The 13598-nt window shown below is 46.5% G+C and overlaps 1 protein-coding gene and 1 long non-coding RNA gene across 2 annotated transcripts in view; one reads left to right on the top strand and one right to left on the bottom strand.

Annotated features, from left to right (window-relative positions):
- Nucleotides 1-13188, bottom strand: part of LOC109304370 — an 18623-nt gene extending 5435 nt beyond the window's left edge. Inside the window, exons 1-2 of the long non-coding RNA XR_002099376.1 lie at nt 13177-13188; nt 9518-9524 (exon numbers count right to left, since the gene is read on the bottom strand). This is a non-coding gene — a long non-coding RNA (uncharacterized LOC109304370). The remainder of the gene's footprint in view (nt 1-9517; nt 9525-13176) is intronic.
- Nucleotides 1-13598, top strand: part of HGD (homogentisate 1,2-dioxygenase) — a 67517-nt gene that overhangs the window by 48209 nt on the left and 5710 nt on the right. Inside the window, exons 6-13 of the mRNA XM_019526860.1 lie at nt 723-814; nt 1502-1536; nt 2106-2185; nt 2624-2723; nt 4818-4942; nt 5643-5747; nt 8967-9093; nt 12910-13091. Coding sequence (XP_019382405.1) covers nt 723-814; nt 1502-1536; nt 2106-2185; nt 2624-2723; nt 4818-4942; nt 5643-5747; nt 8967-9093; nt 12910-13091 — 846 coding nt within the window. The remainder of the gene's footprint in view (nt 1-722; nt 815-1501; nt 1537-2105; nt 2186-2623; nt 2724-4817; nt 4943-5642; nt 5748-8966; nt 9094-12909; nt 13092-13598) is intronic.

Here is a 13598-nt window from a genome sequence, read left to right as displayed (position 1 = left end):
ACTCAGTGCACATCACAGAGTGGGAAATGGAGGCAGTGACGAGCCCATGGTCATAGGAGTGAATGACAGAGCATGGGACAGAATGCAGGAGCCCTGCCCTATCTCATAGACTGTATGCATGTTAGTAAACTGTCTGGTTAGGAGTGGCCAACCATTGTGTATGGGATGCTTATCAGAGGGGCTTCCTGCAGCCACAGCTATCAAATTGAAATCCTCCAAGCCACTCCACTGCCAATGTTGTTTCCCCACCCCAGCTGGGTTTGCAATGGCACCCAGGAAGAAACTGGCCGCTCCCTTGGGAAATTCAGAAATGTGCACTCCAGTAGATCATTGTTCCTCTTACTAGCTCACCAACAAACCCTACAAGAGGATGTTGCTCTGGTTGGGGAGAATTCGCCCTCTCCCTGTCAGTGACCACAGGTCTGGTGCTGTATCTTCCACCACAGTTTTCAACACCTTCAGCTTTCATTGGCTTTCAAGAAGCTCTGTTCACCCATGGCCTCCTGGTGATGCCTTGCGATTAGCTAGGAGCTCTCTCCAGTTCCTTTTCATGAAAAGCCAATGGCAGAAATACACAGAAGCCTTCTGCAATGGAGGGGAGGGGGTCTGTGCAGAAGGAGGGCTTCCAGTCAAAGAGAGCAGGCCTGTCTGATGGATGAAGGGACCTCAACTCCACCCAGCCCCCTTACTGCCCATTCTGACTGTGTACATTTGTCTCCTAGGGGTTGCACACGCTGTGTGGAGCCGGGGAGCCCAGGTCACGCAATGGAATCGCTGTCCACATCTTCCTCTGTAACACCTCTATGATCAATAGGTCAGCAACTCTGAGTTTGAGGCCCCGGTTCCCCAAAAGATGGTGTTTGCATGTGAGAATGGTGCTTGAGTCCACAGATCCTATTGGTAACTCATGCCGCAGGTCATAGACAGCAGCTGTTGTATGTGTGGCACTGCTTAAGCATGCTCTGTATTCCTGCGCACACCATCAAAGTGCATAGGCAGCCTGGGGAAAATGCTAGAGGAAGACCTGGGCTAGGAGACAGTAGGGAGGTGAGGACAGGGAAAGGACTGCAGAGTCAAGAGAGGTTTGGTTCCTGAATTAGCAGGGTGCATGGATCCCTTAGCCTTCAAGCCACACATTCCCTTGGAGGGCACTTACACAGCACCGGACAGGCATAAATAGACCTCCATAGCAATACAGTAATACTGCCCATTGTGCAGATGTGAGAATGGAGGTTCGGTGGGGAGTCATGGACCACTGGCAGAGGCAGGACTGAGCCATTCCTCCACCCATTTGTTAGACCACTGCTGCCTCCTGCATGCGCTTAGCTTTGACCAGCCAGGCAGGGAGACCCCTAAGGTCACCTCTACTTGGCATCCTGATGCATGCATGGGAAGCTCTCTATTGCAACAGCCCAACTGCTTGAGGGGCCCTACTGTTGCAGCCTGTAGTGTGTCTCCCCTTGTGGTTTGTGATGGTCTGAACATACTTCTTTTTCTTTAGGTGTTTTTATAGTTCAGATGGTGACTTCCTGATTGGTGAGTTACTGCATTGACCTTCCATTGCTGATATCTGTTGCCATCAGCCCATGTCTCTGTTTCTCTCAACATCTGGCCCATTTTTCCAGCCAAGATTTGGACCAGTGGCTCTCTCTAGTGGTCAGCCTCACACCTACACTGTTCAGATTAGATGACTTGGCTGTGGTCACCAGTTTCATCTGAGAGACTAGGGATGCAGATACAGGACACAATCACTGTGGAACAATCTACCTTGGATTTCACTCTGCAGTGTCTAGTCAGTACATGAAAAGGAGACAGTTTGCCTTGAGCAGAGAGATGAAATTGTCACAGAGAGTGGACAAGTAGCTTTCCAGGGCAGTAAAGCAACTGTACATTTCTTTTAGGTGCAACTTTACCCTAGATTCAAGTGAACCATACTTGGCTATATTAATATTTAGCATGTCTGCTCCACTTCCATTGCTTAGAGAAGTCAGTTTACTATACAGTAAACACGTTGTGTGTTTGCACCCTGAGCACTGACTGGTTGGAAAAGACTTCTAAGCTGTGGCTTCTCCAGATCCTTTAATGTTTATGTTTCCTTCCCACAGTACCACAGCAAGGAAAGCTGCTGATTACCACAGAGTTTGGCAAGCTGCTGGTAGAACCCAGTGAAATCTGTGTCATTCAGGTAAGAAAGAGGCAGAAGGCCACCTTCTTACAGTTTGTTTTAGAGGTGCCTGAGGTTGAAGCATCCTACTGATATTAAAACATTGACTTTTGCTCAGTCGCACCTCAGGGACCTTTTGCTTATCAGAGGCTGCTTTCCCAATGTACTAGGAACTGACCTAATTGGTATGCAATTTCACAGTCACAGCCAACCTAATTTTTAATAGAGAACCATGCATCATAGTTTGACTATTTGGATGTAGGTTGAGTGTCGCATGCAGCATGCTGGGATATGGAACTTCAGTTGGCCTCCCATATTAACCTTGAGGGCCACCTTGAAGTCGATGGCTGCATTTGGACCACAAACCATGCCTCGACTACCTATTGCATTAGTTTCACTTTGGCCAGTGACTGCAATTCTCAGGGTATCTTGATATCTGCTTTTATTTTTCCCATCTAGCAAGGGATGCGTTTCAGTGTGGAGGTGTTTGGAGAAACCAGGGGCTACATCCTGGAGGTATATGGGGTGCATTTCGAGCTACCAGACCTGGGACCCATCGGTAAAGATGCTCCATCAAGTTTATAGAAAGTTCGGTGGAGAGAGAGTGGAATTGGAAGAGTGAGGAACTAAGAGCCCCAAATTCATCCCTCCTCTCTCCCTGACGGTTGCCTTCAGATGAACTAGAGACAGCCAGGCCCAGCCCTCTTCAAGTGGCCTACACAGGCTTAAGACTTCAGAGTGTCCTTTACCAAAAATAAATCCAAAGCCCCAGTACATGCCCTGACTTGGTCCTGCTCTTTTTCTAGAGATGCCCTTTGCTCACTCATGGTTGTTTTGGACAATATTATTATGCAGCATAACTCCAACTCTAACAAAATATTTGAAGGCCACGAGTCCTCTGATTCTCTGAGAGTATAGAAAGAGATTATTTCTCCTTCACTACCATCCCATGGAGAATCCCACAAAGATGTATCCCCTTACTGGGGAGGGTCATATACGCCAACTCAACACGTTCTGGAATTGTTAAAACAAAACCATATTTACATTTCCTATCTACCAACAATGGTTCTAACTCTGCTTTAATTAAACTGGTGTAAATTGAGTTAATCCAAGTAAATCCATGGAATAACTCTGGATTGACATGAGTGTATCTGAGAGTGGAATTTGGTTTTGCACCTTGAGTTAAAAAGGGCCAAATTTCTGAACTGTCATGGAAACACAGGTCTGGAAGGGACCTCTTAAGACACTGGGTAAGCCTGCCAACCAGGTCATGTAGCCCCTCTCATAAACTGATGATACAGCTTGGCTGTCTTTATAAATTCAGTGGGACACTCACCCTTAAACCCATGTTTGAAGGAAACAGGGTCAGTAATTTCAAAATTTAACCTGGCAAATCTGTCCTAGAAAAGGGCCTCAGGAATTGTCACCCCCACAAAAAAATGATAGAAGCATTCTACTATGTGTGAATGAAAACTCTAAAAACTCATTAATGGAGGATGACCTAATCTGCAATTGTATGGCTGGACAGCAGCTAAATGATCTTTGTTGCAGAAAAAGTGCTCTGCAGACCCTTTGCCTCATTCAATGCATGTCTTAGACCTTGAGGTCCTGTGGAGTGCAGTGATAAGAAAGATTCTTCAGCAGCCTTAACCTTAGCAGTGCAGCTGGGACACATTAATTTCATGGGACTGTTGTAGCCAGTGTCTGTTCCACTTGATTATTTATATTATTACTCCCAAATGTTTGTAACAAGCTTTTTCATTAGTTTCGAAAAGATATCCTGGAGATTTTTGAGTTTCCCCAAGCAGGAGGCAGGGCAGGGAGGGGGGGAGCAAAATCTATTATAATATTTACTTTTTGTAAGAAAAGAAAATGATAGTACTTGTGTGTAATACTTCTTTTAAGGAGTGGTAATTATCAGAGCCTCTCCCCACCACTCATCCACCTCCCTTCCAAGATCAAGTTGCTTTATATTTTATTCTTGGTTTATTCTGACTTTACTTGTGATTTGAGAAAATGTCAGCTGGAAGAAAATACCAACTGTTAAACCCCAGCAGTGGCTACTAATTCATTGCATTTTTATCCAAAGAATACGGAGCACTTTGTAACAATAATAATGAGAAGCAGAATGCCTAGGCTTCATACAGTGCTTTGTACTTTGAAAATACTCTACAGATACTAACTAACCCATATAATACACTAAAGAGTATGTGACTAAGTGCCATTACATCATTTCATTTGAAATGTGTTAGGCACCTGATGACATTCTAGGTAACTTTCCCTAATGCTATACAGACAGCCAGTAGCACAGCTGAAAGTACCTGATCCTCAGTTTTATGCTTTACCACTAGATAATGCTCCCTCTGCCACTGAAGATGGGTAATCGTGTACATTTTTTTGCTATGGGGACTCTTTCTTGGTTGCATGTTGGGAACAGATTTAAAAGCTAGGCTGTGTCACAATTACACACTCATAAGAGCAAGGATTATGGGTAAATAATTTTGTTTTGGCATAATAGGCATTTTATGGAGCACGGGGGGGCACCCATATTGTTGTTCAGAACCCAAAACCACCTCCTTAGGCAGGAAAATGTAATGGCCCCACACAGTTAACAAGTTTACTCAGAAATCTCTGTCCCTCCTCTCTGTGTCAGGAGCCAATGGTCTGGCTAACCCTCGAGATTTCTTAGTGCCAGTTGCCTGGTATGAAGATCGCCAAGTGCCAGGTGGTTATACAGTGATCAGCAAGTATCAGGGCAAGCTGTTTGCAGCCCATCAGGTAAGGAAATTTGAATCCTCTTTGGGGAGAATGGTCAGACTTGAAATACTGTTTGTTAGTGCTTGTGCATATTGTGGGATTCATGATTTATCAGCATGGCCAATCATATAACACCACTCTCGCTCACATCAATGGTCAAACTCCTACTGGTTGATATGGGAGCAGGAGCAAGCCCTTGGCTCATTAATGCATACTCCTCTGTCCCACTAAACTCTCTCTTCCTTAGTAAATATTTTAAAAGAACTGTTTGACTCTAGCTTCAGTGATTCTTCCCACACAGGTGCTGGCCTTTACCTCCCTGCTTCCAAGTGCTATTTTGTGGCATATGTAAAAAGGACTAGACAGGGACCTATAATTTCTAGCAGGCAGGGGTTCCCATTACAGAAAAATCATGGTCACAACTTGTTCTGTAGGGGCAGTCTCAGCAGAGATGCCAAGTTCAAAGACTGAACTTTCAGCTCTTCTCCAGAAATGGTTCTTCCAGTGTGTAGCTGAGGCTCATAAGCAGGGGGCAGCAAGAGGAAAGGTGTCCTGTTCTTTTACAAAATAGAGGGCTCTGGCCTCCATGCTCGCAATGTGCCACCTTTTACCAGCAACAAATCCATATTAAATACCGGAAGGTGTGATGCTTTGCTTCTTAGTAGCACATTACGGTGTTCCATATGTAATCCTTTACCTTTGTTCTTATTGGTTTTAATAGGATTTCTCCCCATTCAATGTCGTAGCCTGGCATGGGAACTACACACCATACAAGTACAATCTGGATAACTTCATGGTCATCAATTCTGTTGCTTTTGACCACACGGTAAGCTCTGGGGGTGTGCCTGGCAGAGCTATGCAACCTGGAATTGGAATTGAAAGTCAGGGAGAGCTGCGGGTGCTCAAAACTTGTGCACAATCAGATCACTTATTAGGTGTCTAACTATAGAAGTAGGAGAAAAACTGCAGGCACTGAAGTTTGAAAGTCCTAGCCTAAATGACTACTGCAGTGGCCCATACAGAGTCAGCTCTAGAGCTGGGAAGAGAACCCAGGAATCCTGACTCCCCATGCTTAACCCACAACTCCTTCCATTCATCTGCAGATCCAAGCCAGTCAAATTCAGCCTTACGCAATTGGGTGCGAGTCCATGCAGCAGTGAGCCAAATCAGGGCTGAGTAAAATATGGCAGGACCCATACAGAGTGCCCAGTTTTCCACACCAGGACAGCTTTGTAACACTGCCATTCCTTTGTCAAAACTGTTGGAAAAAGTGGTTCTGCCCTGTCCTGATAGCTGCTTTTTATTTTGCCCACTAAATACATAAAGGAGGGATAGAAGTCAGTTCTTTTGCATACCTGCTAAAATGATACGACTTCCGTTTTCCACTTCCTTTTTTTTCTGAAACACTTTACATGGAGCATGCAACTAGAACTTCGTATGTCACTACTGTGTGAGGACCATAACCTTTTTCCCATAACATCAAACTGTTATCAAATAGTTATTATTATTATTATACTATCATTATATTACTATTATGATTTAACATTTTCTGGTGTGGTGGCACCTGAAGTCTATAACTAGGTTAGGCCCCACTGATAGATGCTACACAGTCACATAGTAAATAAGAGTGGTATAGGTGGTGGAAGGCTGGGGCCAATGGGGCTTAGACTCCCCAAACTGGGCCAGCGACAGCAGCTCCAACACCACCACCACCTCAGTACCCCCGCCACATGCTCCTCCACCACCGTGCACACAGCACCAGTGCATGCCGGCCCCAGAACGGCCCTGTAAGAGGGAGGGGCAGAGTCAAGCAGGCATGCTCCACGCTGCCCAACTCCCCCAATTAATATTTTCTAGTGCCACTTACGGTCTGTGCCCCAGAGAAACTGCAGTCTACAGAGCACTATGTAACAGGGGGATGAGACAAATAGCAGGTGGGACCAGGTTGGCTTCAGTGGGTCTGACTTTGTAGTCCCAACAGGCAGGGAAGGGGAACAGGAGTGGATCAATCACATGAACTGATGAGATAATAGTCCTGCCACATCCAGTCATCATTAATTCTATCCTCATGAGCTGCTAAACCCTCCTGTTCACTTCCTGCTGGCACAGAGGGAGTTTTACTCTTGTGAACTACAGCATTCTAGGTAACCATCATGAAATTAATACTGTGCGTTTAAAACTGACTAAATTGACTCTTGACCAAGAGTATAATTTTCTGTTGATTATAAAGCTCTGCAGATGATCACTAACCACTCAGTAGAGCAGCCCTACTGCACCAGAAAGTCACTGCAAGTATTAAATGTCCCTGTTTTCCTATCAGATATTATGTGGACTCACCCCCCACCGCCCCTTTCTCATACCAGGCCCAAGTCAGCTCTAGCATAGAAGGGCAGCCTCGGAAGTGTGGTACCTGCTCTCTCACACAACTGCATGTGACCCTATTTGCTAACAACAGGTTTATGCAGCCCAATGGGGCATCCGTGTGCTGAAGATTGGAGCCAACACCCACTTGGCTACTCAGAGAAGGGAATTTTGCCCCAAAGTCTCATCCTGAGTCACCTCTCATAATGAGAAAATGACACAGTACACTCCCCCCCTTCGTCCTCCTCAGCCTGAAGCTAGGAACATATTTGAAGAGCTGGCAGGTTTGGTGGCAACAGCTTTCAATGCTTATGGAAAGCAAGAAAAGCCAAAATTGGTGGGAGCAGCTTTTCTAATAAGAAAACCAGCCCAGTGGGACAGGTGCACTCAGCTAGACTCTCTCTTGGCGCTGCTCTGTGAGCGGATGCACAGGGAGATTGGAACGGGTTTAGCCAGACAACCAGCAGAAAACCTTTTCCCTTCTCCAGTAAAGCATGCCAGGGGGAAGGATGGTGTGGGGAGGAAAGTTCAGGCAGTCATCCTGCTGCATCCCAGTACCAGCATTTGGCAATCTTTCTGTGCCTCATTTTCCTTGATGGTTAAAAGGTGAGAGGCAATCATTACTCACCCCAGGAAGGGCTGGAAGGTTATATTCCTAGCCTGTTGATTGTCACTGTCCTGCACAGAAGCAGAGCAGTGCGTGGGGAGCCTGCTGGGCTGGACTTCTAGGGTGCCTTGTTGTGTGGCCTAAACAGACCCCTTCCCTCTCCAGCTCTGCTTTTCTCCCCAGAGAGGAGAACAGCATCACTGCCCTACCAGTGGGTTACTGATTTGTGTCACAAATGTGGCAAGAGGTCCTCAGACCTGAGAAGGCACAGAAGGGCAAAGGCCAATTGTTACTGCAAGCGAGCACAGGTCTCGACACACAGACCCTTCGCGCCTTCCATCACAAGCATCTTCTGCTGCCTAAGCACCCATCAGACTCCCAGAAGACTCCTAATTGTACCTAGCCTGACTTTCCTGTCAGCACCAACCCTCCAGTCCTGCCACCCCCTTTGTCTCCATGCTGGACACAGTGCCCTCAGAAACCAGGGTTGGGAGATCCCTCCATTTCTGCTTCCCCTACCCCCTCTCAGCTTCACCTTTTTCTATCTAGTGTCATTACTGACAGGACAGCTCAAAGGAGGAGATGGGCAGCACATGAAAGGGGCAGAGCCAAAGGGTCTCCCCTGAATCCAGCCAGCACTGTGGGGCAAGAGGAGGAAGCGTTGCAAGGCACTGGACTCAGGACATGCCCTGCTCCTCTCCTGGGTCAGGAGCCAGCAAAGGGGGAAGCAGGACCAGGGCACAGTGGGGAGTTAGGGGATAACGTACTTGCCTCTGGAGCTAGGGCCCTTCAAGGCCAGACAAATGAGGAAACAGCCAGGCCCATCTCCTTCCCCCAGCCCCCCGAACAGGCAGCTGTTATCAGCACCTGGGGCTGCCGCCATGGTCACCTGCCCTAGTTATGCTAACAGGTGGTCTCACACCCACTCCAAACCCCCCTCAGCATCCACACATCAGGTGGAAAAATGTGAGTGGGAAAGCAACTAACCTAGCAGGCCTCAGTCAGTTGGGCTGACAGGCCTGAACATGGCTATATTTTCTGATCTGTCTGTCTGTCTGTCTGTGGTTTTTTTTGTAGGACCCTTCCATTTTCACTGTCCTGACAGCCAAGTCCACCCGTCCAGGAGTGGCTCTTGCTGACTTCGTCATCTTCCCGCCTCGATGGGGGGTGGCCAACCACACCTTCCGGCCACCCTACTACCACAGTATGCCTCCTGTTGACTCAACTACCCTTGAGAAGGGGGTCCCTGGGGGAGCCACAGAGCAAGCTTGCTGTCCTCCATAGCAGTGCCAGAACAAAGCACAGTTTACCCATAGACTCTGGCCCAGCTAACATGGGGCACTTGCAGCCCTTGGAGAAACAAATGAAAGAAAAGTGCTTCCTTTTACAGCAGCTAGGAGCAGCAGCTTGTGGCTGTACACATACAGTATTGGAGAATCCCAACCAAATTTGGGTCCCCATTGTGCCAGGGACCATACAAACATGTAGTAAGAGGTGGTCCCTGCCCTGAATTGCTTATCATTTCATCACAAAGGAGAGACAGAGGGCATGAGAGAGTATTGCTATCCCCATTTTACAGATGGGGAAACTGAGGTGCAGAGCGTCATGTGACTTGCTCAAGCTCACACCTGGAGTCTATATCAGAACTGGGGACTGAGCTCACGTCTGCTAAATGTCATAGCCACAAAACCATCCTTCTTCTTCACTGCATTGTATTCAGATGAACAGTGCTGTTACTGTTACCCCAATGGTCTTTGGAGAGAACAAAGCCAGAGATTAGCTACTCTTGTTCCCAGTGGACAGACAATTACACTGCAAAAGCCCCAAATCCTTACTGGCTGTCCCTGAGCAAGAGCTGAGGACTCAAAGGACCATACAGATTCAATCCCCCTCAGACCCCAAACAGATAACTCTCCAGCCCATGGGTGAGACATTGACAAAGCTCCATGTGGGGAAGGCTTGTCTCACTGCCACCTAAGCAGTGCTTCTCCTCTAGATAAATAAGAGGCCTCAGTCTCCACAGCTGCACCTTTCATGGTGCTACAGCCATGGTGTTTAATGTGGAAGCATTCAACGTTGTTTAATAAGCAATTCCCTTTGTTACTGGACAGAGCTTTGAGGAGGCGTGTGGTATTATTTCTGAAACTTGGTCCCTTGACAGCACAGTGGGCAGCTGTGCAGCCATCTGAATCAATCCTAGAAGCAAGCACTTGGCCCGCTAGCCTGCTCTCATTTGAAATAATGAAAAGTGAAGTGAAAACATCCACAGACCAATTAAGCCAGTGCCAGGTCACTGCAAGTGCCTTTGTTAAACACTAAATTCATACTGACAGGGTTGTTTTTCACCTGTGGGATGGTAGGGTCTAAACTGCTGGACCAAACACACTGCACTGGCTCTGAGAGGGTCTGGGTTTGCAGAGTGCTGAGTGCCTCAGGGCCTGCTGAAATCTGTGAAGCAGTAAGAGCTCTGCACTGTGCTGGAGGGGTAATGGGGCTGAGCAAGTCTGGGACATGAGTAGCCAAACTCTGAACCACTTATGCTTTCTCATATATTTTACGCAACATCTAGTCCTTTATCCACAGCACCATCATCTCCTGCTCTTGCATTCTGCATTCAGAGAATGTTGTGTTGCACAGTTCAGTTTTCCACACAAGCTTACCTGATCCCATATATGAATGCAGATGCAATTGTTAAGTGCATGGGTTAAGGTTATTTGTCTTGAAGATACTTATTTGACCTTCATATCTGCTGTGTCCAAATACTTGACAATCACTGAACTGATTTTCTCCTCACAGCATTTCAGTCAAGTGAACCATTGCTATTATCTCCATTCTACAGATGGGGACTGAAGTATATGGTAGATTAAGTAACTTGCCCAAGATCACACAGAAAATTTGTGTCTGAACCAGGCATGGAATCTGGGTCATCTCTCAAGTCCCACCCAGTATAGTGTTTCATTAGCTAGACCAGAGGCTGGTCAACCTACACCACAAGCACAACAAGTAGCACAGGCAGGCTCTGTGTGTGGGACACAGCAGATAAAGGAGGGGAGAGGCAGCACAGCAGCAGATAGGGCAGGAATCAGAAAGAAGAGCAGGAGATCAAGCAGGGAGCACAGGGCGGGAAGCAGAAAACACAGGAAGAGACTGGGCAGGGAGCAGTGAATAGACCAGCAGATTGGACAAAAGAAGAGTATCAGATTGGCACTCAGGAGGGCATGTCTACACACATCTTCTGCAGAGCTAAGTAGTTCCATAATAAAGTCTCAGCATCTACATGTGTGCCCCTATTACAGCACAGTAAACTAATAAACACTGCCATAGGATAATACATGTTAACATAAGTACTATCCTATGGTGCTGTTATTTATCTACATGTGTAGATGCTGTCAGGGCTGGCTTGGGCACGAGGATGCCAGCTAGCCCCACACAGAAGCACCCTTGTGCCTCAGCCACAGCACGTTGACCTGGGTCAGAGCAGCCCTGGGCTTGGAGGCTGACTCCTTGGGTCCCTTGTCAGCTGGGGTTGCTCCAACCTGGCTCAATGTTTTGCAGTCCTGGGCACATGTGCAACTGGTGTGCCCAGGAGCAATAAACTCCAGCATGAACTGTTTATTCATTTGCATTAATTGCACATGTAGACATGCCCAAGGAGAGTTAGTCTGTGCCAAGTCTGCCAAAAAGATTGGCTCCTGCCACTGAACTAGACCACCCTTCCTACAGCATGCTATAAATATTACAATATATTTTTACAGCTGCAGATGCATTACGTGCAAGGACTTCAAGTTCTGTGTACTACTTTGTGCATCCCTGACACAATCCATAAGCCATTTTTATGAAAAATTCACAATGATCCATTCTTATGCAAGATGCTGAAGCTCAAGGATGAGTAATAATGAACATTTGCTTGCATATATAGGCCAGCTATATTTTTAGCTAATGAATGGCATTCAAGAAAGGATGAGCTTCTGCTTAAAATGAATTGGATAGAACACAGCTACAGCAATTTGGCTTGATAATGCAAAAACCCCCCACTTATCATCAGGTATAATGCTGACATAATGCTTGGTCAAGTCAGGTCTGCTGAGACAAGTAGGTATTACACATGGTAATTGTTTGTGGGGTTGGGGACCAAAGTTATTAAAATACCTACCTCAGAGAGAATCTCTCTTAATAATAACTCCAGGGCTAGACTGAACCGCTGTCAAGTTATATGAGGGGTATCCTACTCTATCACACCTTACTCTACCAGTTTCATTAGGACTACTCAATCTACTGCTTCTCATGAGTACAGTTCACAGAATATAATCCCCAGTCACTAGAGAGAAACTGGGTAATTTATGTCCAAGAAGAAACCATGAGCATAAAAGAATCAAGCAACAGTCCCAGACTGGAGGTTTTAGAAACATGCAGAGCAATATGCCTTGGCGCTTTGGACACTGGAATCAGACTGAAGTAGGTCTGAATAGACCTGGGTTCTAGTCCAGCTCTGTCAATCATGTGCTGGGTGATTTTGGGGAAATTCCTTCCTTTTTTGCCTCATTGTACCCAACTGCCATAGGATAATATTGGGCCAATAATACTGACCCTTTTTATATAGTGATTTGAGATCTACAGTGTGTATAAATGTCAAGCCATGTTATAAGCTTGTCTATGTACAATTTTACTACCAATACAATGGAGGTAGTGCAAGGCCCTCGAGTCAACCCGATTATATTGGTATAAAGCGACTATAATGGCATGCAATAGAAATACCCCTTTTATTGGCTTAACTAGGAGGGGAGTGTTAACTACCATAACAACCCGTTTGTGAATCCACATAATTATGCTGGTAAAAAAGTGTGTGTAGACCTGCCTTCCACCTACCCACCAACTGGTTCACCATTACTACTTGCTTAGAGGTCTCAGGTCCAAATGCTGACCAGATCCAGCTCAACTTAAATAGTGAGCTTAGCTGGTCTCACAGCCAAGTTATGATGGCTTGGCTTGGCAACCATCTAACTTGCAACTATTTTCACAGGAAACTGCATGAGTGAGTTCATGGGGCTCATCAAAGGGCATTATGAGGCCAAGGAAGAAGGGTTCCAGCCAGGAGGTGGCAGTCTGCACAGCATGATGACCCCCCATGGGCCAGACTCCGAGTGTTTCGAGAAGGCAAGCAAAGCCAAGCTGGAGCCTGAGAGAGTAGCAGATGGGACCATGGTAAGAGCCTTATAGAGGAAAAAGGCTTTCACAGCCAGGGAGCAGTGATATAAAACATTCACAGTTCCTGGCTTTCGTGTTGGACATGTGTTTGGGGCCATTGTTGCAAAGCTACCCCACCCCAAAGATGGATTTTTAGAGACACTTTAGTGTCCCCGAGTTCCCCGCTGGGACTCTGTACCCTGAGCATTTGGTTAACAATATGGACACTTCATCTGATGCCAGCTGAGGTCAGGCTGTTTTTTAATTAATATGGTCTTCAACACGAGGACAAGTGAAGGGGCACCCCACAATGCCTCCGACTGATCCAGAAATAACAACTAGCTCTAAAGAATGGGAGCCTATCAAGGCCTTTCCTTGGGTTTTTGGGACAACCCTGGTTTTCCAGGAAGTTCACAGGGACCTGCCAAAAGACAGTCATGCAGTGGTGCATCTCAGCAGTTTTTAGTGATCTCAGCCTTCTTCTCCGAGTGAGCAGGTGGGAGCAAGGCTCTCTTCAGTGGCCAG

Source organism: Gavialis gangeticus, unplaced genomic scaffold (genome assembly GCF_001723915.1).
Source record: "Gavialis gangeticus isolate Ggan-Ray unplaced genomic scaffold, GavGan_comp1, whole genome shotgun sequence".
In the NCBI taxonomy this organism is placed as follows: domain Eukaryota; kingdom Metazoa; phylum Chordata; order Crocodylia; family Gavialidae; genus Gavialis; species Gavialis gangeticus.
This window is presented reverse-complemented; position numbering and strand designations above follow the sequence as displayed.